The 27,125-nt window shown below is 41.5% G+C and overlaps 2 protein-coding genes across 3 annotated transcripts in view; one reads left to right on the top strand and one right to left on the bottom strand.

The window, feature by feature from the left end:
* Positions 1-8,259, bottom strand: part of P2RX4 (purinergic receptor P2X 4) — a 19,332-nt gene extending 11,073 nt beyond the window's left edge. The window contains exons 1-2 of one of the 2 annotated variants that reach the window (XM_040444160.1): positions 8,050-8,259; positions 3,397-3,544 (exon numbers count right to left, since the gene is read on the bottom strand). In XM_040444160.1, coding sequence (XP_040300094.1) covers positions 3,397-3,544; positions 8,050-8,183 — 282 coding nt within the window. In that variant the 5' untranslated portion in view covers positions 8,184-8,259. Of the gene's footprint in view, positions 1-3,396; positions 3,545-7,930; positions 7,950-8,049 lie in introns of those variants that run through there. The other variant, XM_040444161.1, reaches the window with a different exon arrangement.
* IFT81 (intraflagellar transport 81) overlaps positions 8,259-27,125 on the top strand; it is a 229,763-nt gene continuing 210,896 nt past the window's right edge. The window contains exons 1-2 of the mRNA XM_040444141.1: positions 8,259-8,380; positions 8,973-9,061. The gene's annotated coding sequence lies outside the window, so the exon portion shown is untranslated. The remainder of the gene's footprint in view (positions 8,381-8,972; positions 9,062-27,125) is intronic.

Here is a 27,125-nt window from a genome sequence, read left to right as displayed (position 1 = left end):
TCTCTCTCTCTCTCTCTCTCTCTCTCTCTCTCTCTCTCAAAATACCTGACTGTACTGTACTCACCCTTCTTTGGGTAATGATAAATTGCCTATGTGAAGACATGAAGTGAGGTGAATGTTTGAAGCATTGCGCTGCTACTGACTTGAGGTTGTCAGGAGCACCATCTGCTTCCAGACTATGGCTGACCATGAGTAACTGAAACTGTGGACGGGCGGGGTGGGGTGGGGGGGCTACTGTTTATATGTGTTCATGGCAGAATTGTTCATAGTGACCCAGAGGTGGAAACACCCCAAGTATCTATTGACAGATGAATGGATAAACAGATTGTGGTTATCTATACCTACGTGTGTACCTACAATGGAATATGACTTGGCCGTAAAGAGGAATGAAGCACTCAAACAGGATACAACTGGGTGAACCTTAAAAACATGATGCTAAGTCAAAGAAGCCAGACACAAAAGGCCACATATTTTATGATTCTATGAAATTTCCATAGAGCCAGAAGGTAGGTAAGTGGGTGTCTCAGAGGCAGGGGTAAAGTGGAGGGTAGGATGAGCAGTGACTGCTTAATGGGTATGGGGTCTCCTCTTGGGGTGATGAAAATGTTCTGGAACTAGAAGGAAGTTATAGTTGCATAATATCATGAAAGTACTAAATGCCATGGAATTTTTCAATCTGAAATAGCTAATATTATGACATGTGAATTTCACCTCAATGGAAAAAAATGTCTATAATCTGAAGTGGTTCCTTAATAAAGCTTGGCTTGTTAAGGGAAAAGAGCCAAAAAGTGCTCAAGACATCCTCTGCCAAACAGATTACCTCAGAGGTACAAAAACGCAAGGCCACCAAAGTCCCCAAATTTGGCTGGTTTTCTTTCCTAGCTGAAATTAAAATAAATAAATAAAACATTCTAGAGAAGATCAAATCAGGGTCAGCAATTGATACTTCTCCATTTGAGAAGGTTGTTTTTTCCTCCCAGGAATGTGCCAAAAGGTTGATTTACAGTTTCTGGAGAGAGAGCACCTGGGTGGCTCAGTCGGTTGAGCATTCAACTCTTTTTTTTTTCCAATGTTTATTTTTGAGAGAGAGACAGAACACGAGTTGGGGAGAGGCAGAGAGAGAAGGAGACACAGAATCCAAAGCAGGCTCCAGGTTCTGAGCTGTCAGCACAGAGTCTGACACGGGGCTCGAACTCACAAACTGTCAGACCATGACCTGAGCCACAGTCAGACGCTTAACTGACTGAGCCACCCAGGTGCCCCAAGCATCCAACTCTTTTTTTTTTTTTAATTTTTTAAAAATGTCTTTATTAATTTTTGAGACAGAGACAGAGCATGAGCAGGGGAGGGGCAGAGAGAGAAGGAGACACAGAATCTGAAGCAGGCTCCAGGCTCTGAGCTGTCAGCCCAGAGCCTGACGCGGGGCTCGAACTCACAGACTGCGAGATCATGACCTGAGCTGAAGCTGGACGCTTAACCGACTGAGCCACCCAGGCACCCCCCACCAAGCATCCAACTCTTGATTTTGGCTCAGGTCATGATCTTGCAGTTTGTGGGTTCAAGCTCCATGCTGATAGTACAGAGCCTGTTTGGGATTCTTTCTCTTTCTGCCCCTTCCCCTGCCAAAATAAATAAATAAAACATTAAAAAAAAAAGATCAATATTTAGAAAACAAAAGTTTCTAGAGAACAATTCACTGGGGATGAGACTGAAGAATTGCTAAGGACCTTCCAACATAAGGAATAAAAGATGTCCAAAAATCCTAGTTGGACCTCCCCCTCACTGAACACTGGCATTCTAAAATGAAATACCAGAAGCTTTCTGTCAGTGTTTCGTGCTCTGTGGAAGAGTGGAGTCAGCACCGGGAGCCATCTGGAGGATCAGGGTAACTCAGGGATCAAAATGTCTGTAGACCTCTCCACCCCCAGGTCTGACAAGGTGTTGGAAGCTCTGGAAATAGCTAGCATCTTCCAAAGAAAGATCTAGAACAAGCCAAGTTGGGAGACAAGGAAATATCTTGAGGAAGCATGAGGATGTGGCATGATGCCCAAGGCTCTCCTGGCTTTTTTTTGTTTGATTTTTTTTTGAGAGAGAGATGGAACATGAGGGAGCTCAGGCAGGGGAGGGGCAGAGAGAAAGAGGGAGACACAAAATCCGAAGCAGGCTGACAGCTCAGAGCCCGATGTGGTCCTCGAACTCAATAACCATGAGATCATAACCTGAGCGTATGTCGGAAACTTAACTGACTGAGCCATCCAGGCACCCCTATTTCTTATCTACTTTAAGCTCAGGGAAACTTCAGTCTGGAGATGAGCACTGCAAACAAATGTTTGTGGTCCATCCGCAAAGAAGCAGAGGGCATTGTGCAAGCTCATGAAGAGAGAGCACTGTGGGGCTCACGCAGCCCCCAGCCCAGAGTTGAGCTGGAAGGCAGAGCAGCTGCCTATTCCTTTCCACTGAGGGGCAGAAGCAGTGGGTCCACGGTCTTCCTTGGCCCCAGTAAACAGACTGGGTATGATGGTCCCCATGGCTTCACAGGAAGCAGAGGTCTCTCTGTTGACGCAGATGCATGCCAACAGGACCACCTGCCTCCAGCAAACTACGAATCCGCTGTTCCATTTGACCTTCATTGCTCATTAGCTTTGGTATTCTCTGGGCACCCCACAAAACCCTTCTCTTGAGAAGTCGGGGGTGGGGGGAGGGAAATGAAGAAAGAGAGTTTCTCAACTCCTTGCTTAGCTCTGAGCCAGGAGCTGACAGCTTATTTGCATTTAGCCACCCCAGGACCCTAGCATATAAGGCATCTGGAGGGATATGTCAGGGTCTGGCCATGGACCACAGCCATTATCATGGCTAAAGACAGTTAATACTTAACTTGGAGCTGTGTCAATTAACAGACTGGATACTAGGGTGCTGTATCATTTTCTTCCCTTACCTTTATTACTGACAAAATCCTATACGGGCATGTCTGTTTCCTTCTGGTTTGGCTTTGGTCTCGAACTGCTGATAAACTTTTTACACTGTCTGCAAAGGTTTACCTTGTGGATTTACAACAATAAAGCAAATACAAAGTGTGGAATGGTGGTATTTCCACCTGAATTTTTCCCAGGATTTAAAACATTTGCTTCTCTACCTTTCAGGGCCTGAGACAGGCCGAGTTGTCTGTGTTTAAGCCAACCATGATTTAGAGCTGAAGCAACCTAGCTGGTTGAATATTATTTATTTGACCCCAAGCCAGAAAGGGATCTGCCTGTGTTGCTTTCTTGGGCTAAGAAAATCAGTCTGGGCATCAGTGATGTTAGAACTCAGCGAATCATTAATCAAGAGAGCAAAGTCAGTAAAGGGAAAGGAGCTAATGAGAAGCTTTAGCGTTAGAAGCCATGGTGGGAGGCATACCTGAGCTGGAATCACATAGTCCGCCACATCCCAGACCCGGAATCCAAGTGTAGAAGTGTTGGTTACAGTCACGCCTTTGGCTTTTGTAGTAACGGAGCTGACCACAGAGTCCATTTCCTGGTAGCCTTTTTCCCACACAAACACCCACCTACAAAATAAAACACTCCTCTTAAATTGCCATTAGGATTCAGTGACTTTGTTTTGAGACAGAGAGAGGCAGAGCATGAATGGGGGAGGGTCAGAGAGAGGGAGACAAAGAATCTTAAACAGGCTCCAGGCTCTGAGCTGTCAGCACAGAGCCCGACGCGGGGCTCGAACTCATGGACCGCGAGATCATGACCTGAGCCGAAGTCGGCCGCTTAACCGACTGAGCCACCCAGGCACCCCAGGATTCAGTGACTTTGAATTGATACTAGGGAGTCTCTGATAGCCAGAGGCTGACAGTACAACATTAACTAATTATGCAACTTTACAAAACTGTTTAACTTAGGGGGCTCTGCAAAATGGGCATATAGAACATAAATCACAGGGTGGTTTGTGGGAGATAAATGAGATGATGTAGGTAAAGCCCTTAGCACAGTGATCAGCACAAAGAAAGTACTCAATGAATGTCTTTATTTGACATTCAAATATCTATAGTTGAGCACTTTCAATGCACTATGACCTGCAGAATCTCCAAAGCAATTATAAAAATTATGATAATAGTTACCATCTGGGTGTTTTCTAATCCAAGGTGCTAATCTAAGCTCTATATATTTATTAACTAATTTAATCCTAACCACTTTATAACCAGATATTATTCTCTATTTATTTTAAAATTTATTCTCTATTTATCTTAAAGTTTATTTACTTATTTTGAGAGAGCGAGAGTGTGTGCATGCATGAGCAGAGGAGCAGAGAGAGAGGGAGAGAGAGAATCCCAAGCAGCCTCCGCACATGGGGCTCTATCCCACGAACTGGGAGATTGTGACCCGAGCCAAAATCAAAAGTCAGACACTTAACCGACTGAGCCACCCAGGCACCCCTATTATTCTCTATTTTTACAGAGGAGGAAACTAAGACAGAGAGAGGTTAAGTCATTTGCCCAAGGTCACACAGTTAGTGAATGACAAAGTGAGGATCTGAACTCAAGTCTTTTGCCTCTGAAGCCTCTTCTCTTGTCCTGTATGCTATACTCCCTCCAGAAAAGAGAATCTCACTGTTAAAGTAACTTTTTATTTTAGTTTCATACTTTTTCTCCAAGAATTCAGGTCCCATGTATGCTTCTCTTCTCTGGGGAGAATTGAGGGTGTTGCAACCAGCTTGAATAATTAAAGGGGGGCCTGGGTGGCTCAGTCATTTAAGCATTGACTTTGGTCAGGTCATGATCTCATGGTTCATGAGGTCAAGCCCCGCATCAGGCTCTGCACTGACAGTTCGAAGCCTGCTTGGGATTCTCTCTCTCTCCCTTTCTCTGCCTCTTCCCCATCTGTATTCTCATTCTCTCTCTCTCTCTCTCTCCCTCTCAAATAAATAAACTTAAAAAAAATCTAAAGGCATTAGCACATAGTGGTTAGGACACTGGAACCTAGACTGAAGTCAGTGATCATGGTTCATTTCTAAGCTCTACCTTCACTAGGCATAACTTTGGCCTTTCTCTGTGCCTCAGTTTTTCCTATCAATAACATGGGAATGATAATACGACTTCATAGGATAGTTGTGAGGTTAAATAAGTTAATGCATGTCAAATGTTTAGAACAATGTTTGTGTTGCCATCAAAAGGCTAAAATTGGCCATGATGGGAGGATTTACACCATGGAAGTTGGCTAATACTACAAATGAGAACTCCTTTCCACCAGAGCTGTTATTAAACACCTACCAGCGACCATTATTGTTATTTTTTCTAGAATCAAGAAATGCTAGCATCCCTCTCCTCTCCTTATAAGCTCTAGCTGCTAAGACTCCAAAAAATCACTGGCTTTGGTTATTTATGGGTTTGGCTGGTCTGAGCAGTCTCCAAATTCATTGTCCAACCTAGAGGAAGGCTTTTCCCCAAACAAGTCCTTTTCTTCAAGTGTTCTAGGAATTTAGCTGCAATGTAAGCTTTCATTTAATTCTACTGAGACACACAGAAGCTTATTTTACCACAGAGTACAGTGAGTTGCTAAGTCAGAGACACATGGTTTCACACGAATCACTATGTGATTAACTACTGCCTCATCATGTGATAGATGACAGAATCAGATAACTGAGAAATCCATGTCCAGTCTAAGATGAATTGGCTTAGGAAGCTAAGAGATGAGTTAAAAAAAAAAAAAAAAAAAAGGAAAAAGAAAAGAAAAAAAAAGAAAAATGCCTTTAATTTCCTGAGTCAGTTTTGATCATAGAAGATGGAAAAGCAAAGCATTTACTGCTTTATAAATCCTCATGATCAAGGTAGCACACACTCTATGGGAACCTTGGAAAGCTGTGCTACCCAACAGAAATAGAACACAAGCTACATATGTAATGTAATTTCTAACAGCCATGTTAAAAAAGTAAAAAGTGTGGGACCCAAGGAATTTTACAAAAATCCCCTACCCCTGGACAAGCAGAGCAAGACTAACTCCATTTTGTGCTACACCCACCATCTCATGTATAACCCCCACATGACCTACTTATTGCTTAAGACATTCCCCCACCCTAGTCAAGCGGCTGAGCACACCCTTACTGGAAACCGGCTCATTTAGGAATGCGGAACCCCTAACCGCCAAATAACGTAAACCCCGCCTTTTGCTCGCCAAACTTGCGCGCCAATTCTGACCAGAGTGATAGGCTAGTTCAAACAGTTACTATGGGGTAAATTGTAATTCAATTGGCCACCTGCGTGTGGACTGACATGAATATGCAACTTTCTGTGTGTGTTACAATCTCATTGGCCACTGGCCCCTATAAAATTGCTACCCCTCTTAACCTAGGGGTCCAAGTCCCTGCTCCCCTGTGTCGGGTATACTTGGGCCCAAGCTCGAGCTTGCAAATAAACCCTCGTGCGTTTGCATCGGTATCGGCTCCTTGGTGGTCTCTCGATTTCGAAATCAGGGGGTTTACAAAAGAAAAACAGGTAAAATTAATTATAATGATATATTTTATATTACCCAATATATCCAAAATATTTTATCATGTTATCAATGTAAGATGTATTAATGTGATAGTTCACATCTTTATGGGCAGCTATAGACACTTTTTGTAGTCTAGAACTTTACAGATACCCTAAGGTAGATTTAAACTAATCCTCCCTTGAGGATCGAAAGCCAAGAGGAAAAAGCTGAGAGCTTTTGATTCTAAGTGCTTCCAGTCTAATCCAGCAATGTGAGTTTACTTAACCAGTTAGAAGCAGGTCTCAAAATTTAAGGTGCATCAACAATCACTGGGGGGCAAGGAGTTACTGGTGGTGGTATGTATTAAGACTTAATAAATCCAAACCTGGGAGTGGGCCAGGTGGTTCTGATGTAGAGCCCATATGTGGGAAACCATTTTATTGAATCCTGTCAGTGCTTACTGCTGCTCAGCTGACAGCTGTTAGAACCCATACCTAACAGCCAGATCATGTGAATTCCCAACAGCGGTGTTAACAGATTCCAAGCCCCACTCCAGGGTGGGGGATCTGTTACTTTTATACAGTTCCTCAGGTGAATCTTTCACAATCAGATAGGTTTAGAAAACACTAGGACATTGGTTCTCAAACTTTGCTGCACATCAGAATCACGCTGGGAGTCAGGCATACTCCGTAGCAATGAAATCAGGTCTGGGGATGGGAGTCAGCAATCTGTATTTTTAAAAGGTTCCCAAAAGGTTCTAATGTGCAGCTGGGAACCACTGCATTAAGCCTTTCAAGAAAAGGAATGCCAGAGTAGATAACATGTCAGCTCAGCAGCTGTAGACGCTGTAACGCCCAGGTGGACCTTGAAAGTGGGCCCAATTGGTAAGTTAATTTCTACCTCCTCTTTGAGTTTCATTAAATTGTAATGGATGCATTCAATTAAAATTAAGCACTTGGTGAGACTAGAAGGTGGCAGAGCATATGGAAGCATAAAAGGAGCACAGAGAATGATGAGGCTAAGTACTTATACCAAAAACCCAACCACTTCACAAAACAAAGGAACTGAAATGCTAAAGTGCTTTTTAGAAGTGTGACCTCTTCACTCTCTTGGGTTACCACACGGTACTTAAAGGAAAGGACCGGAAGCCACAGACCCAAAAGGAACCAAATGGAAATTCCAAGTCTTGTTTTCTGTCAGCTGATCATTAGAATGGGAAGTGAAGTGCAAAGACTGAGCCATTTAGGACAAAGCACCCCCGCCGCCAAAGGACTACACGGAGCAAGTCAGAGAACAAGAAGCAGGAAGGATGAAGGTCTAGCCAGGCTTTGCCCTGAAAACACAACATCAAAGCTGTCTCCTGACTCAGAGCCCGGTACCCCGGTGGCCAGGGTCCGGGGAGGGGTGTGTCACCCGTCTCGGGTCGCGCCCCACCCCCCCCTCGCGGACAGCACCTGGAGGCCGCTCGAGGGGCTCACCGGGTGACCTAGGCCAGGAGGAGCAGGTGCACGGGCGGGACGCAGAAGGGGAGTTCCCGGCCGTCACGACACTCCTGACCCCGGGACCCCTCGGGGACAGCGCCTGCGGTCGCGCTCACCCGATGACGTAGGCCAGGATGAGCACCTGCACGGCCCGGTTCATGAGCCCCACTTTACGGCTGCGGATGAGCACGATGCGCGGCGTGTCGTACTCGAACAGGAAGGCGGCCAGCGCCGCGCAGCAGCCCGCCATGGCCCTCGCTGGCTGCCGTCCCGCCGCCCCAGCTCGGCGCTCTGGGCCCGGCCGCCCGGCCCGCTGCCTCGTATCCGCGCGGGAGCCCCGCCCAGGCCTCCGGGAGCCCGCGGCGCCGCCACGCGCGAGGCAGGGCCCGGAAGGAGGCGGTGCTGCGCCTCGAGGCTGGGGCCGGGCGAAGGCGACGCTCCGCCTCGGTACGAGCGGCTCTCTCCACGGAGAGTGGGGCCGGTGGGGAAGGGGTGAGCTCCCCCTTGAGGACGAGTGACCCCGTCAGTAGGGCCGGGGAGAGCGAGCGACCCCCGCAAAGTGGGATTGGTTCTATCAGGAAGGAGTGATCCTCTCTCCGTGAATGAATGGCCCTCTGGAGGGCCAGGGAGAACAAGTGACCGGCTTAGTGGAGATAGAGCCATGGAGGAGAGAGTGACTGCTCCCTTGGGAATGAGTTACGCCTCAGGGGGGCTGAAGTGGGAGGGCGGGGGGATAGTGAGCGACAACTTTAGGTGGTTTAGGAGGTACGAGTGACCTGTCGGGGACGGGGGCAAAATAGAAGAAAAAGTAGTCCCTTTGGAGGTCCAAACTTGTGCCTTCTCAACCTCTGGAGGAAAAGCCTGTATGTCAGGTGCCCGAGGAGCCCTTGGCTGGAGTCACACCCCCTTTCAAGTGGCCCTCTTGGAATTGGAGTCAGGTCGCATCCCTACTGCAATTCAGATGCTTCCTTAGCTACAGGACAAGGAAGGGGTTTCTGTGACCATCCTTTCAACTGAGACAGTTTTATCACAACTTTAGGGAGACTTGGAAAATAGAGGGAAGTGGAGGAAACACCCACAGTTCCACTACTCGAACATAATTTTCCACGTTTGCTCATTCCCTTTCAGGTATGTTTTCAAAGATATGTTTTATATTTAGTTTATTAATTCATTCAACAAGCATTAATAAGCACTATTATGCTCGGCACTGTTCAATATGCTCGGCACTGTTCGGTGAACAGAACAAACCCAAACAACCTGCCTTCATGAAGTATGAATTCTCACAGGTAGATGTGTATAAAGTTCTAGTTTGTAAATCATAGGCAATGATGATTTTTTTTTCTGGTTTACACTACTGTTTTCTATGTTACTGCAGTCTAGTTATAATGTTCATTTTTAATAAATGGACTATTTCTTACAGAGGGTATGCCGTGATTTTCCTAACTGTTCTTATCTGGTTGCTTCTAGTTTGTGGATCCTAGGCATAATCTTTGATATAATATTTTAGTTCATTTCTTGGATGTGAGTTTCCTAAGCCATACCACCTTATTTATCCAGATACAAAAAAGTGAATAATAAGAAAATTTGGAGAAAACAGACAACATCTACCTCTAGAGATGGAATTGTTGAGTTAGAAGGAGGCATAGAACTGCCACCTGCCTCAGTCCAAAATGGTCCCAAGAAAAGGTGGTGACAGCTTAAGTGGAATTTTATTCATTCATTTGACAGATATTTACTGAGTGCCTGTTGTGTGCTTGGCAGTATTCTTAATGCTACGGGTATGAGGGCGAACAGATAGATGAAATCTCTGCCAAAATGGAGCTTGGTGCCTTTGGGAGGTCTTAAATTCTATGTAGAAAAGGAAAATCCACTCATTGGAAGGAAACTTAAAAATGCTTTCCTTAAGGGCCCAAACTCAATTCTAGCTCTCATTCATACTTATCCAATAGTAATGAGATGGTCCCAGCCTTAAAAATCTTGAATTTAAATGGTTTGTTTGTGTTTGGGAACAAAGCAGGTAAGAGAAATGTATAAACAAGTTTTCCTAAATTACTAGTTGGTAATCTATCCTTAGGACCAACCAGAGAAACTGATCTTGAACAATGATTAGGAAAAGAAAGTTATTTCATGTACATTCTTGCCCTTAGTTTACCTGTTTTTAAAAACTGCTTTCTTGGGGCACCTGGGTGGCTCAGTCGGTTAGGCATTTGACTTTGGCTCAGGTCGTGATTGTGGGTTCGAGCCCTCCATCAGGCACTGTAGTGAAAGTGTGGAGCCTGCTTTGGATCCCCTGTCTCCTTCTCTCTCTGCTCTTCCTCCGCTTGCCACTTGAGTGTGCACTCTCTCTCCAAAATAAATAAACATCAAAAAAAAAAAAAAAAACAACAACAACTTAAAAGCAATCCCTATCAAAATAACACCAGCGTTCTTTGCAGAGCTAGAACAAACAATCCTAAAATTTATATGTAACCAGAAAAGACCCCAAATAGCCAAAGCAATCCTGAAAAAGAAAACCAAACTGGAGGCATCACAATTCCAAGCTTCAAACTGTATTACAAAGCTTGTAATCATCAAGACAGTATGGTACTGGCACAAAAATAGACACTCAGATCAATGGAACACAATAGAGAACCCAGAAATGGACCCACAAACATATGGCAACCTAATCTTTGACAAAGGAAAGAATATTATCCAGTGGAAAAAAGACAGTCTCTTTAGCAAATTGTGTTGGGCAAACTGGACAGCAATATGCAGAAGAATGAACCTGGATCACTTTCTTATACACAAAAATAAACTCAAAATGGGTGAAAGACTTAAATGTAAAACAGGAAGCCATCAAAATCCTAGGGGAGGAAACAGGCAACAACCTCTTTGACCTCAGCTGCAGCAACTTCTTACTTGACATGTCTCTAGAGGCAAGGGAAACAAAAGCAAAAATGAACTATTGGGACCTTATCAAGATAAAAAGCTTCTACACAGTGAAGGTAACAATCAGCAAAACTGAAAGGCAACTGACAGAATGGGAGAAAATATTTGCAAATGACATATCAGATAAAGGGTTAGTATCCAAAATCTATAAAGAACTTATCAAACTCAACACCCAAAAACAAATAATCCAGTGAAGAAACGGGAAAAAGACATGAACAGACACTTCCAAAGAGGACATCCAGATGGCCAACCGATGTCACTCATCATCAGGGAAATACAAATCAAAACCACAATGAGATACCACCTCACACCTGTCAGATGGCTAATGTTAACAACTCGGCCAACAACAGATATTGGCGTGGATGCTGAGAAAAAGGAACCCTTTTACACTGTTGGTGGGAATGCAGCCACTCTGGAAAACAGTATGGAGATTCCTCAAAAAATTAAAAATAGAACTACCCTATGACCCAGAAATTGCACTATTTAGTATTTATCCAGAGGATACAGGAGTGCTGATGCAAAGGGGCACATGTACCCCAATGTTTATAGCAACACTATCGACAATAGCCAAAGTATGGAAAGAGCCCAAATGTCCAATGACTGATGAATGGATAAAGAAGATGTGGGGTGTGTTCTGTGTCTCCCTCTCTCTCTGCCCCTCCCCCATTCATGCTCTGTCTCTCTGTCTCAAAAATAAAAACGTTAAGAAAAAAAAAAAAGGTGTGTGTGTGTAATGGAATATTACTCAGCGATCAACAAGAATGAAATCTTGCCATTTATAACAACATGGATGGAACTCGAGTGTGTTATGCTAAGTGAAATAAGTCAGAGGAACAAATATGATTTCACTCGTGGACTTTAAGAAATAAAACAGATGAACATAAGGGAAGGGAAGCAAAAATAAGATAAAAACAGAGAGGGAGACAAACCATAAGAGACTCTTAAATAGAACAAATTGAGGGTTGCTGGTGGAGTGTTGGGTGGGGGGATGGGCTAAATGGGTAAGTGGCATTAAGGGGGACACTTGTTGGGATGAGCACTGGGTGTTATATGTAAGTGATGAATCGCTAAATTCTATTCCTGAAATTATTACACTATATGCTAACTAGGATTTAAATTTAAAAAATAATAAAAATAAAAATAATAAAACCACTTTCTTGAGGTATAATTGACGTACAGTAAACTGCACATATTTAAAGTGTACAATTGTTTAAGTCTGACGTGTATATATCCAGGGAACCATCACTAGTCAAGATAGTGAATATAGTGGCACCTGGGTGTCACTTAGTGTTAGGTGTCCAACTCTTGATTTCAGCTCAGGTTATGATCTCGAGATTGGTGAGATCAAGCCCTGCATCAGGTTCTGCACTGACAGCCCAGAATCTGCTTGGGATTCTCTCTTTCCCTCTTTCTCTGCCTCTCCCCTGCTTGCGTGCGCACTCTCTCTCAAAATAAATAAATAAAAATATATCCATTGTACCAGCCAGAGTAATCTTAGTTTATGTAAAGTGAAAGTAACTGCTGATTACAGCTGGGACTTTTCACATACCTACATCATAAGTCACATCCAGTTGCATATTTGTTGTATACTTGACTGAGTATAGTCAGTTAGTGAGCAACCTTGGGAATTTAGTTTTTAAAAAATGAGATTTTCAGTAAAGGTGCCGAGATAATTCAATAAGGAAAGAAGTCTTTTCAATAAATGGTGTTGGAACAACTGGAAATCTACATGCATATGATGAAGTTGGACCCCTATCTCATACCATGTATAAAAATTAACTCCAAATGCATCAAAGACCTAAGCATAAGAGCAAAACTGTAAGACTCAAATGAAAACAGGTGTGAATCTTTGTGACTTTGGATTAGGCAGTGGTTTTTTAGGCATGATGCCTAAAGCACAGGTGAAAAAAAGACAAACTGGGCTTCATCAAAATGTAAAACTTTTGTGCTTCAAAGGACATCAAGAAAATGAAAAGAATACAGAATGTGAAAAATATTTACAAATCATGTATTTGATAAGGGTATAGTATCTTAAATATCCTAAGAGTTCTTATTTAACTTTTATAAGTCATCAGTAAAATGACAACCCAATTGAAAATGGGCAAAGGATTTGAATAGACATTTCTACAAAGAAGATACAAAATGGTCAATAAGAACATAAAAAGATGTTCAGTGTCATGCACTAGGGAAATGCAAATCAAGATCACAGTGAGATCCCACTTCATCCGCTAGCATGGTTATAATTAAGATGAGGGACAATCAAAAAGATGGCAAGCCTATGGATACATTGGAAGACTCCTACACTGCTGTATAATTGGCAGGAAAGTAAAATGGTACAGCCCCTTTGGAAAACAGTTTGGCCGTTCCTCAAAATGTTACACAATTACCAGGTGACAGTGTTCTGTACAGCAAGAGAATTGAAAAGATGTTCATGCAAAAACTTGTGCATCAATGTTCACAGCATCATCCCTGGTAGCCAACAAGTGGAAATCACCTAAACGTCTATCAGCTGATGAATGGGGAAACAAATGTGGTATGTCCAGACAATGGACTATTTCTTAGCCATAAAAAGAAATGGAACCCAGATACATGCTGCAATGTGCATGAACCTTGAAAACATAATGCTAACTGAAAAAAGCCAGTTACAAAAGGCCAAATCTTATGTGATTCTGTTCATATGAAATGTCCAGAGTAGGAAAAGTAGCAAGTAGATTAGCAGTTACCTAGGGCTGGGGGAAAAGAATAATGGGGATTGATTGCCAATGAGTATGAAATTTGTTTGGGGTGATGAAATGTTCCAGAAATTGCATAATGGTGATAATTATAGAACCCTTGTGAATATTCTGAAAGTCACCAAACTGCACATTTTAAGAGGGTGATTTGTACGGTGTGTGAATCATATCAAATTAAAAAAAAAGAAAAGAAAAGAAAAGAAACAGGGAGTAGACAACCAAGGTCTCAGAAAAAACTATACATACACAAAAATGGGGCCAAGCCTCATGTTTTTTTCTTCACAGGGGAGCTCCTCGGGCCCTCACACAGAGCTTATTTTTAATTTAGATTAAGTTCTGACATATGAATCATCTGGCTCCTTTGTTGTACACTAAGCCAGTTTACCACAATGCTCTTCCTCTAAAAACTGCCCTCCCTTGCAGAGGTGGCCCCAACAGCCATTTTTATACTGTGTGACCTTATCATTTGGGCCACACAGGAAACCTAACCCCAAAGGGCCAACCTGATTCTCTCCTCTGGGACTGTGGCAATTGGAGAGAAGAAGTTCTTTGTTCTCTGCAAGTGACCAGAACTGAGTTGATGTAACCTTCCAGTTGTGGCAGAGTCATGTCCATGGAGAAGCCCAGAAGGGGAGTCTGCAGAAACAAAAGAATGAGACAGATGGGCAAAGGGGCACAGAGGTGAGAGCGACTAAGAAAATGGCCTCTTTGGTTTCTGCTGAGTTTCATTTCCTGGTTCTGCCCCCTTGCTTCACTTTTGCCACTAAGATATCTTCATAGCCTCATAATTAATGTTAATTTTTCCCCTCCTTAACCTAGCAGGCTTTGAAACTTGGAATTAAAAAGACTTTGGCTATAGTGCTGGGTTCCAAGAGGTGAAAGATGTACTGTCACCAGTAATGTGGGCATTAAATATTTGTATCAATGCAACCAATTAAAGGGAGGAATTGCCTGAAGCCACCAATACTAAGAGCAGTAAAAAAGAAATTAATAGCCCATAAAAACAAGTCTTTGGGAAAAGTAGAGCCAAAAACTCCAAAAAGCGCATAAGTTTAGGACCATTTATTTGAGAGGCTTGCGGTGGCTGACCTCAGTGCACCTTAGGGCATCATTTGGTTATAGCATGGTAAGAATGATGTTTGTTACAATGGTCTTGAGCCACAAAAGGCCTGTCAGATGAAGCTGTATTCTTTGTCCAGGAGTATCTTTAATGAAAAAAAATGTTTAAATTAAATGTTCGGGCATTTAAAGATGTAAGATTTACTTATCTGGCACATAGACCTTGTGAAATACGTCATTGTATAACATAATGACAGATACATGTAGTCCAAATGTATAATTATATATACCTCCAGAAACAGCCTATCCCCTAAATATAGAACATGTTGGTAGCAAAAGTGAGGAATAAATTATTTTATAATTTTACTGTTTCTTTCCCCACGGAGTCCTTAAGCCTGAAGCTGTTGTGGAAGAAAAAAAACCCCTCTTCTTTTAGAGGCCATGTGCTAATCACAGATAATCCTCTGTGTGTCCCAACCCTATCCAACCCAGAGTCCCTTTAACAAGAAATATTTTCTAATATCTCAGTAGGATTCCTGAAAATAATCAATATGGACTGTAATCTACCCATACTCAAACATGTAAATGTTTGTATGTATATTTGATTTGCATTTCCATAATTAATGATAATTGAGTTTTTCATGTGCTTGTTGGCCAATCTGTACATCTTTGGAGAAATGTCTATTCAGATCCTTTGCCCATTTTTTTAATTGAGTGACTTGCCCCTTTAAGTTTTAAGAGTTCTTTATGTATTTGGGTACAATTCTATATCAGATATATGCTCCGCAAATGTCTTCTCTCATTCATGGTAGCAGGGATTACAGGTTATTGAAACGGAGAAAATAGGAAGTATGATATTCTTGCTGCTGAACTGGATGTTTTTCTGTAACTGTGTTTTGAAATCTGAGCGCCTTTGACATTTGGTCTTGGATGTAAAAAAGACCTTGGATGCCACCCCCTTTGGAAGGTGACAGAGAGTAGAGGATGCATAGGGGATGAAGTTGCGAACTCAGGAGGTAATGGGACAGTTGTGAGGTTGACGTGTAGGGACTGGGTCTGCTCTAACTGAAAACAAGGTATTCAGGAATGGGTCCTTTGTATGCCAGGCACTGGAATATGATTATTTACTGGTTGTGCATCCTTAGAGCTATTAACTTTTTGGCAGTGTTTCTTTATGTCAAATGGAGATCAGTGTTACAGTGTCAAGTATGGCATTGTCTTTATGATAGTAATAAAAACAGCCAAGACACTGCTAAATGCTTCATAAACTTCATTTCATTCAGTCTCCCATGAAGCATGAGGTAGGCATTGAAGAGAACAACAGACTCTGAGAGTCCATACAAGCAGTTGAGCCAGGATTTGAGTCCATGTTTGTCTGATTCCAGAATCTTGGCTCTTAATTATTTCATTATGCAGCCTTCAGATGCGGTGAAGCTGTTTTGTTCACTCTAAATCAGTGTGCAGTGTTATGTGGGATTGTTTTTGTGGCTCGACTACTTGGTGTGTACCAGGATTAAGGGATAATGAGGATTGTGGGGGTCAACTTGACATGGGAGAAATCTTGCTTATGGAGGTGATAGTTATTGGAAACCCCGTACATTTCATCATGCTCCCTGATGCTAGCATACAGTGTCATCAAATATCTCAAATTTACTTACAACTATTAGATTCTAAATATTTGGAAGGATTATCCAACAGACTCAGGAAAATAAGACCCAAAGATACAGTGCCATTAGTGTCAAATCTGGTAACTTTCTAAGATGGTGTCTTAATTACTGTGGGAGGCAGAATAATGTGCCCCCTCCACATCCATGTCCTAATCCCTGAAACCTGTGAATATGTTCTCTTATTTGGCAAAAGAGACATTGCAGATGTGATTAAGTTAAGGATTTTGAGATGGGGAGATTGTCCTGGATTATCCAGGTGAGCTTTTCACAAGGGTCCTTCAAAAATGTTAAGGAGGGGCTGCTGAAGACATAGTCAGAGAAGGCCTGGGACAACAGCAGTGCAGGTCAGAGGGAAGAGATTGCTAGCTGGAGGCCATGAGCCAAGGAATGAGACTGGAAAAGGCAACAGGTGAATTCCTTCTACAGCCTACAGAAGGAATGTAACCTCGATGTTAGCCCACAAGACCCATTTTGGACTTCTGACCTCCAGAACTATAAAATAATATATTTGTGTTGTTTTAAGCCACTAAATTTGTGGTAGTTTGTTACAGCATCAATAGGAAACTAATACGGTTACTAACTCCATAGAAGTATTCTGAACATAAGATTCTTAATTCAGATTAAGCTACAAAGAATTTAATTTATTATTAAGGACTTTAGTTAGTGATTAATCTCAGGACAGTTTTGTTTGTTTCCTTCTGGGAGGATTTCAGTGTATGTTTTTCTTTGTACACTCAAATATGTGGCAAAGGACCAGGGCTCAAGGGAGATGTACAAAGCTAACTCAGTTAGGACAATGATACCCCCTACAAAATAAATTTTATAAGCACAGAAAAGTCTCTCACCCAAACAAAATGAGAGCTTTAAAAAAATTTAAGACCATTTGTGTGAATTTGGATTTTTTCTCTTAAAAAATAAGTGGAAAAATAAATATTTATAACAGACTAGAAATGCTTGCCTCATTTAATGATGATTTTGTGGTAACTAGGTGGGAGTCCTATTCAAGGATAGAAAAAGATACTGTGGTAGGTGATATAAAGAGACAAAGTCTACAAAGCACACAGATTTAACTTGAAAAGTTTATAGTGATTTGAAACTCACCCAGGATGTATATAGTACAGCTTAAAGCAAGAGAGGTAAATGCTTAGGTGATAGCCGCCCCGGTTTGCCTAGGACTGAAAAGTTTGCCAGGACATGGGGTTTTTCGTTGCTAAAGCTGGGGAAGTCCCTTGGCAAGCGGGGTGAGTGGGTGACTCTCAGACGGACTAAGCTAGACTAACTAGCTTCAGGAAGGCTCATGATAGCATGGATTCTGAGCCAGGCCCCCACCGCCCATTGACAGTGCTTACCACACTCCCTGGGTCCACCCCAAGCTTCACTCTCAAGAGACTTGTACTGGTTAAACTTGAACTAGATCTGTTAAAAAACAGAAGGGACTGTTGCAAGAAACAGGAAGGCTTTCCAAGAAATGTAGCCTCTAAACCTCACTTTTCCTGATCTCCTATCCAACCACTTCAAGCCTACCTGGAAGTCTGAATAAAAATGAAACAAAACAATAGCAACAACAAAAAGCAATAAAGGTGCACGTTTTATGTAACTTGTCTCATAACGAAAACCCATCTAGGAGCGCCTGGGTGGCTGGGTCGGTTGGTTAAGCATCCAACTTCAGCTCAGGTCATGATCTCGAGGTTTGTGAATTTGAGCCCCGCGTTAGGCTCTGTGCTGATAGTTCAGAGCCTGGAGCCTGCTTTGGATTCTGTGTCTCCCCTTCTCTCTTCCCTTCCCATGCTCATGCTGTGTCTCTCTCTGTTTCTCAATAATAAATAAATACTCAAAAAAATATATAGTCGTTAAATCCCAATATAAACCTAGAAACAGGATTAAAAAAAAAAAAAGAAAACCCATCTACTTTGTTCTCTATTGAAGACAGAAAGAAATTTCTAGAATACAGAACTGTGTGTTAATCTTTCCCAGCCCCCAGCGATTATTGTATTTTATTAGCCAAATAAATAGCTCTAGCAGATCGAAATCCAACACAATGGAATACAGGTTTCTTTGGCTCTGCATAACACTGTCTATTCTGAAAACCACCTACATGTGAGTGATACTCAGAATCCCATTTTACAGTTGAGTAAAAGCTCAGTCTCATTAGTGTTTGATAAAACACTCTGGAAATGTTGCTTTTTTCCTAGTTATTATGCCCCCGTCTGTCATTAAAGATTTCTCTTGGTAATAATTGGTGGTGAAGAGAGAACAAAAGCACAGAGAGAAGGACTCGTCACACTCCAAAAATATCTACCTGATAATAACATTTTGAATTTCCATTGTCTGGGTACAGATAATAGTCACCTCTAAGTTCATGTAAGCAAATCACAAAGCCTTCTCTTGGAATTTTCCCAGTTCTTTCCTGTTCTTAAGTGTAGTCTGAACACTATGCATCTGAGTAGTTTGATAACTCTCAAGTGTTCGGTATGTGACATGAGCTGTGCTGAGATACGAGAGATGTATGGCGTGCCTGGGAGTTAGCTCAACCAAGAGGAAGTGTTTGTGAAAGAGGCGTCTTTTCTCTTCAGTTACTTCCTCTTTTCTCGTTTTATCATTTCTCTGTCAGTAGGAAATTAAATGGGAAGTGAGGTGACAAACTACAGTCACTTTCTTTGAGCCAGCTGAGGGTAAATGTTGCCTCTTTCCTGCCCTGAGAAATATCCAGAAGGCTCATCTCCTGTTCCCTGTAGTTAGCCTTTTTATTAGAGGTGGGACCCATTGGCCTCAGCTTTCTGTTTGGCCCAAATCTGCCATTTGACTTTGGTTTTGGTCTCAGTTTCTGGAAAGCCAAGTAATCATTTGACTACTTCAGCATCATTTCTAGCCTCTCTGAACTTTTACGCCATCAATGAATGTGGAATTGCCTAAGTAACCATTGTCTCCAATCAGAGTATCAATGTGAGCAGTATGAATGAGGCCTATAAGTTATTGCAATATGTTGTTACTACATTAATATTCACTTTTGAATGTAGGTGAGTATTCTAGTTGTAACTGGAATGAAAAAGGTCTCCTTAGGTTCTTTATATGTTGAAATGTTATCAGTTGTTTAAATATACATTTAGAGGGGCACCTGGGTGGCTCAGTTGGTTGGGCATCCAACTTCGGCTCAGGTCACGATCTCAGTTTGTGAGTTGCAGCCCTGCATTGGGCTCTGTGCTTACAGCTCAGAGCCTTGGAGCCTGCTTCAGATTCTGTCTCCCTCTCTCTCTGCCCTTCCCCCCACTCACACTCTATCTCTCTCACTCTCCCTCTCTCAAAAATAAACATTAAAAAATAAATAAAATACATTTATAACTAAAGTAAAATAATGATTGACACGATTTTGTTTTCAAAATAAAAAGAACTTTCAAAAAGTTTAATAGAAAAATTGATAGGCAGGCTATTAGGAGAGATTTTTTGGTGGCTAAATAATAATTTGAATAAGAATAAAGGCCTGAAGATAATAGAAATTTAAAATATGTGGGGTGCCTGGGGGGCTCAGTTGGTTAAGCGTCTGACTTCAGCTCAGGTCATGAACTCACAATTTGTGAGTTCAAGCCCCACATAGGGCTTGGTGCTGTCAGTATGGAGCCTGCTTCGGATCTTCTGTCTCCCTTTCTCTCTGCCCTTCCTCCTACCTCTCTCTCAAAAATAAATAAACATTAAAAAAAAGAAGAAGAAATTTAAAATATGAGTGAAGAGGGGCACTTGGCTGGCCCAGTCGGTGGAGCATGAGACTCTTGATCTCGGGGTTATGAGTTCAAGCCCCACATTGGGTGGAGAGATTACCTAAAAATAAAACCTGAAAAAAATACAATAAAAATAAAATATGAGTGAAGAAAATCTGTAGCTTGCTTTTGAAAATATTCAGGAAGTATCCTCAAACAGTATGCAAAGCTTTAGTTTGTGGGATCATTTCCATGAAAATGCATCATCATTGTCAACACAGTTTTTAAGTACAGAAGTTGAGGAGGACATGTCTTTACCACAATGGTATAGTCTCTAGAAGGAAGGAAAATTTGATAATTTGATAGCAACATCACTATCAACAGTGCTCTGTTCTGGCAAAACAGCCAAAAGTATCTTAGCTCTGCCTTTGAACAATTTGAAGTGAACATCAAATCAATATCCAATTGTTCAGTGGAACAATCCCGGGGACAGTCTTAGGGAATTAATGTTCATATACTATAAAATTCAAACTTTAAAATTTGATTAGTAAAATGTAATAGTAAAGTTGAAATAACAAACCTTTGGGAAATCTTCGGATTTATGCTTGTACTATGGCAGAGACATTGGGCTGTGGTTATTGATGTTAACACGTAGCCATTTGGCCAAATATGTATTTGGTTTGTATTGTGTATTGTGTATGGTATGTGTGTATATTCACATAACATAAAATTAACTATTTCAAAGTGAACAATTCCATGACATTTAACATACACACAGTGTTGTATATCCACTGCCTTTATCTGGTTCCAGATCACTTGTATCCCCTCAAGAGGAAACCCCACACCCATTAGGCAGTGGTTCCCCACTTCCCTCTCCCTCCCAGCTCCTGGCCACTGCCAATCTGCTTTGTGTCTCTGTAGATTCACCCCGTCTGCATGTTTCATGTAAATGGAATCCTACAACACATGACATTTTGTGTCTGGCTTCTTCCACTTAGCATAATGTTTTTGAGATTCATCCATATTGTAGCACACATCAGTGTTTCATTCCTTTTTCTGGATGAATAATATTCTGTTGTATGGGCATATCCTGTGTGTTTATCCACTCATCAGCTGATGGACAATGGGGTTGCATTCACCTTTTGGTTAGTGTGAATAGTGTGGCAGTGAACACGTGTGTGCAAGTATTAGTCTGAGTCCTCGGTTTTTGATTCTTTGCAGTATATACCTAAGAGCGGAATTGCTGGATCCTATGGTAATTCTACGTTTAACTTCTTGTGGGACCACCAAACTATTTTCCCTTCTGTTATTCCTCATATCCAGGATGTGTGCACAGTTGTGGCCTGTGAGCCAGAAAGTCATAGCTTCTCTGAGTGGCTCCCAAAATAACCAAGGTGTGGTAGCCCTGTATCATTGGTAGGATCAGCTTCCAGAGACCTTTTCCAGGATTCCTTTGCAGTTGTTCTTGTACCTGGGCAAATCTTCTGAAGACAAACCGAAACATCTGTGTTGGGAAGAACTCACCTGACCTCATTGTGTTGGCTTACTGGGGACATCCATCCATGCGTTCATCAAATAGTTATACAGTATGTGGTGTTTATCTGGAACAAAACAGACAAAAACCTCTGCCTCCAGAAGTTTACATTCCAGTGCCAGGAGATAGGCAACAGACAATAAAAATAGTAAGTAGGGGCAGTCAGAGAAAGCCATGCAAATTTATTATCCCATGGTTGTTTATAATCGTCTTCATATTTAAAAAAAAATTCTGTTGTGACTGTCATTATGTTCTACTTTTTCTTTAGTTTATTTGCTTCTTTTTATTAGACACACATCTCTGGCAAGGCTTCTGTCTTTTTAGTTTTTTCATAGAGCCAGCTTTTAGTTTTATTAGCTGTCTCTGTTGCTCTGTATTTCAATGGTTTCTGCCCTAATCGTTATTATTTCCTTCTTGTTTCTTTCAGTTGGTTCTGCTGCTCTTTTTTCCCAGTGTTTTGAGTTGAATGCTTAGCTCATGTCTTTTTGTTGTTGTTTGTTTATTTATTTTGAGAGAGAGAAGGCACGAGCAGAGGAGGGGCAGAGAGAGAGAGGGAGAGCGAGAATCCCAAGCAGGCTCCACACTGTCAGAGCAGAGCGCAAGACGGGTGTGGAACTCACGAACTGTGAGACATGACCTGAGCTCAAATCAGGAGTTGGACGCTTAACTGACTGTAGGTCATGTCTTTTTAAACTTTGTTTCCTGATAAATGTATTTAAACCTATAAATTTCCCTTTAAAGTAGTGCTTTTGCTGTGTCCCACCAATTTTGACATGGTGTTTTTATTATTATCTAGTTTTAAATATTTCCAAAAGTAATTTAGCAATATGTTATTTGGTTTCCAAACATTTTTAAAATCCATCTTTAAAAAATCAATTTCTAGGCCGCCTAGGTGTCTCAGTTGGTTAAACTTGATTAACCGACTCTTGATTTTGGCTCAGGTCATGATCTTATGGTTTGTGGGATCAAGCCCTGTGCTATTAGCACAGACCCTGCTTGAGATTGTCTCTCTCTGTCTCCCTATCTCTCTGCCCCTCTCCTGCTCTCTCTCTCTCTCTCAAAATGAGTAAATTAATTAATTAAAAAAATTAAAAATCGATTTCTAATTTCATTGATACGCAGTTGGAGAACCTAGTCTGTATCATATTGATCATCGAAGGAAATATATATTCTAATTAATGTCTGTTTTTGTAAATGTTCTATGTGTACCCTAAAAGAATGTGCATTCTTGGCTGGGTGTTGAATTCCTTATATATCTACTAGCTCAAGGGAGGCCCTCTCTAAGGAAGTACATTTGAGCTGAGATCTGAACATCAGGAAGGAGCCAACTCTGAAAATCGGGAAGAAAGGATCCCAAGCAGAGGGAACAAGTGTAAGGGCCCTGAGGTACAAACAAACTTGGTATGTTCCAGGAGCAGAAAGAGGGCAGTATGAATGGAGTGTAGTGGGCAAGGAGGAGAGTGAAGTGAGCTAAGACCCTGAGAGGTAGTCAGGGGCCAAATCAAATAGGGCCTCAGAGACGATGGTATGGACTTTGGATTTTATTTTTATCTCTCTCTCTTTTTTTAAATGTTTATTTTTGAGTGACAGAGAGACAGAGTGCAAGTAGAGGAGGGATAGAAAGAGAGGGAGACACAGAATCCGAAGCAGGCTCCAGGTTCTGAGCTGTCAGCACAGAGCCTGACGCGGGGCTCAAACTCACAGACTGTGAGATCATTACCTGAGCTGAAATTGGATGCTTAACCGACTGAGCCACCCAGGCGTCCCTGGAGGAATCATTTTCATATTAAAAGTGCTTAAGAGATCATATTCAGCCCTGCCTTTTCCTTTTGCAAATAAGAAAACTAAGATGAGGTCTCAAGGGTTCTCACAGCTTGTTGTTTGCAGCCCAGGCTCTTTGATAGATTAGCTCCTAAAAAGGAGGACTCCATTTTTATATAATTTCATTGAAATGTTATTGAAAGGAATCTTATCTTGTTATGAACCCCTTTGTAAAACAAAAATCACTTTCACCCACACTATTTACTTCTTTTGTAAATGTAGATTCTTTTAGATTGGATTTATTTAAAGTGAATTTCCCACAGGAATTCCTTTCTCTTCTAAAATGTTCTGCTCACTGTCATTTTACCCCTCTGCTTCAGGTCCACATTTGGATGTGTTTCTATGAGGCAGCAGCTTCAGCTGCCCATTATTCTCCTGGGTGCCACCTTCATTTCCAGGACGACCTTCCCAGCCCTTTTTTGATGAGGCCTCTGTGGCACATTCAGAAGCCTCTGCATCATGAAGACTCTCAGTAATGGCTCACTGGCTTTGCCTGGCTGCAGACAGGTTTTCCCACCTCACCCTCCGTGGAGGCCAACCACTTTGCTCTCCTGGCAACAGGCACAACTGTAGACGTACTCTGAACAAGCAAAGCTGAATCCAAGTGCTGTGCCAGGCAGTCCTCAAATTGTGAATGGTCGCAGTGCACATTCGATGCCTACCTGCATATGAGCCTGACTCAACACAGGGATCAGCAAGTGCCTTTGTGAACCTTGTCCTCTAGCGCTTTATCTGAAGTGAAGGCAGTTATTCCCATTAGGAAAGTAGACATTTTTTTTTCCTGATGGTGGATGGCAAAGTCAATGCCTCAGGCAAGGTCAGTGCTTGAGTTGCACCCTAAGAAAGCCAAAGGTAAGATTCATACCCACAAACCTCTGGCTTATCCCTTCTTCCTTGCACATCCTTGCAAATATTGTTCTTCTGGCTTGCTGGCCCTGCTGGGGTCTCCACTGGAATATTTGCTTACAAGACACATTTATATGCCTTTGGGGGTATGAGGAAATCTGAACAGAAAGCTGGCCGCAGCCTCCATTTGAGACTCAGACTAAAAGAAAGTCTAGATGCTGTAAAGAAAGTACATATTTTTAATACCATAAAGAAATATCCACAAAATGTAAAAATTGCTCAGTTGCCTATGCATTAGTTTTTGGTTTTGTTTTTGGCAATTTAAAAAATTGTGGTAAATATATATATATACCATAAATTTGATTTCAACTATTTCTAAGTGTACAATTCAGTGGCATTAAGTATATTTACAATGTTGTACAACCATCATCACCATCCATCATCACCATCCATCTCTAGAACTTTTTCATCCTCCCGAATAGAAGCTCTGAACCCATTAAACACCAGCTTTCTATTTCCCTCCTCCCCTAGCATCTGGTAACCTTTATTGTACTTTCAGTCTCTATGGATTTGCCTGTTTGGGGTATTTCGTGTAAATAGAATGATACAGCGTGTGGCTTTTTGTGTCTGATTTATTTCACTTAGCATAATGTTTTTAAGGTTCATCCATGTTGTAGAATGTATCAGAACTCCATCCCATTTTATGGCCAAATGATATTCCATTGTATAGATACATCCCATTTTGTTTATCTACTCATCTGTTGGTGGACACTGGGTTGTTACCATCTTTTGGCTATTGTCAGTAATGCTGCTATGGACATTTGTGTATGGGTATGTATTTGAGTCCCTGCTTTCAGGCCTTTTGGGTATACCTAGAAGTGGAATAGTTGGATCATATGGAAATTCTATATTTCAGTATCTGACAAACTGCCAAGTCTAAGCATTATGTTTTATATTCAGGATATATTTGTTACAATTAAAAAGAAAGAAAGGAGGTGTATTTGGTAGGACTGCCATAACAAAGCACCATAGACAGTGTGGTTTATTTATTTATTTATTTATTTATTTATTTATTTATTTAAATAAAGAAATATTTATTATAATAAAAAATTGTATATCAGAAAAAATACCCTAAAGCTAGTCTATTTCTTTTTTTTTAAATATGAAATTTATTGTCAAATTGGTTTCCATACAACACCCAGTTCTCATTTTTTAAGAGTCTCTTATGCTTTGGCTCTCTCCCACTCTAACCTCTCTCTTTTTTTTTTTCCTTCCCTTCCCCCATGGGTTCCTGTTAAGTTTCTCAGGATCCACAAGAGTGAAAACATATGGTATCTGTCTTTCTCTGTATGGCTTATTTCACTTAGCATCACACTCTCCAGTTCCATCCACGTTGCTACAAAGGGCCATATTTCATTCTTTCTCATTGCCACGTAGTACTCCATTGTGTATATAAACCACAGTTTATCCATTCATCAGTTGATGGACATTTAGGCTTTTTCCATAATTTGGCTATTGTTGAGAGTGCTGCTATAAACATTGGGGTACAAGTGCCCCTAGGCATCAGTACTCCTGTATCCCTTGGGTAAATTCCTAGCAGTGCTACTGCTGGGTCATAGGGTAGGTCTATTTTTAATTTTTTGAGGAACCTCCACACTGTTTTCCAGAGCGGCTGCACCAGTTTGCATTCCCACCAATAGTGCAAGAGGGTTCCCGTTTCTCCACATCCTCTCCAGCATCTACAGTCTCCTGATTTGTTCATTTTGGCCACTCTGACTGGCGTGAGGTGATATCTGAGTGTGGTTTTGATTTGTATTTCCCTGATGAGGAGTGACGTTGAGCATCTTTTCATGTGCCTGTTGGCCATCCGAATGTCTTCTTTAGAGAAGTGTCTATTCATGTTTTCTGCCCATTTCTTCACTGGATTAGACAGTGTGGTTTAAACAATAGAAATCTGTTTCCTCACAATTCTGGAGGGGAAAACTCCAACATCTGTCTAGGTATCAACATGGTTCATTTTTTCTAGGCTTCTCTCCTAGTCCTTTCCCTCTGCACCTGTGTCCCAATCTCTTCTTATAAGGACACCAGTCAGATTGGAATAGAGCCCACCTGTATGATCTCATTTTACCTTAATTACCTCATTGAAGGCTATATCCCCCAAACCAGTCATATTCTGAGATAATGGGAGTTAGTATTTCAACATGTGCATCCAGTGGGGGTGCAGACTTCAGCCCATGACAGGGTAGAGAGCCAGCCATAAGCTAACTCTTCATTAACTTACCTAAACAAACCATGATAGACGGAAAACTGAAAAGATGGTTTTTAATCTGGATTTTTGGATTTCAGGAAATGCCATTGACCTTTTCTGATATCTCTAAATTGATTTGTCATTATCCATGGTATATTCCAATGAGTAATGAGGAGGCTCTTCTTAAATGTACATTCAAGAAAGATTAAAGGTTTTTAACAAATACTGTCTTTGCTGGAAAAGAGAGCGAGCGAGAGAGCACTCTTATTAAAGGCTCACCTTGTCCTTAAGGAAAAATGTCATGCACATTGTGTCCTGCCTTGACTGTCTCTCAGTGTCATTTGATACCCATCTCTGGCATCATCTTAAGTTGCTGTGTGCAACTCTGTTACATGAGTGTGCCTTAACGTATTTGACCAATCCCCCATTGTTGGACCTGACGGAATTTAACACAATTCTTTCTTGGATTCTTTCTTTTCTTCCTGTCACCATCACCAACTTAGGAGTCCAGGTTGCTTCCTTTTTTTTTTTTTTTTTTTAATATATGAAATTTATTGTCAAATTGGTTTCCATACAACACCCAGTGCTCATCCCAAAAGATGCCCTCTTCAGTACCCGTCACCCACCCTCCCTTCCCTCCCACCCCCCATCAGCCCTCAGTTTGT

The sequence above is a fragment of the Herpailurus yagouaroundi genome, unplaced genomic scaffold, assembly GCF_014898765.1.
Source record: "Herpailurus yagouaroundi ecotype Mexico unplaced genomic scaffold, PumYag 191, whole genome shotgun sequence".
Lineage (NCBI taxonomy): Eukaryota > Metazoa > Chordata > Mammalia > Carnivora > Felidae > Herpailurus > Herpailurus yagouaroundi.
Note: the sequence above shows the minus strand (reverse complement) of the source record. Positions and strands in the feature narration are given on the sequence as shown.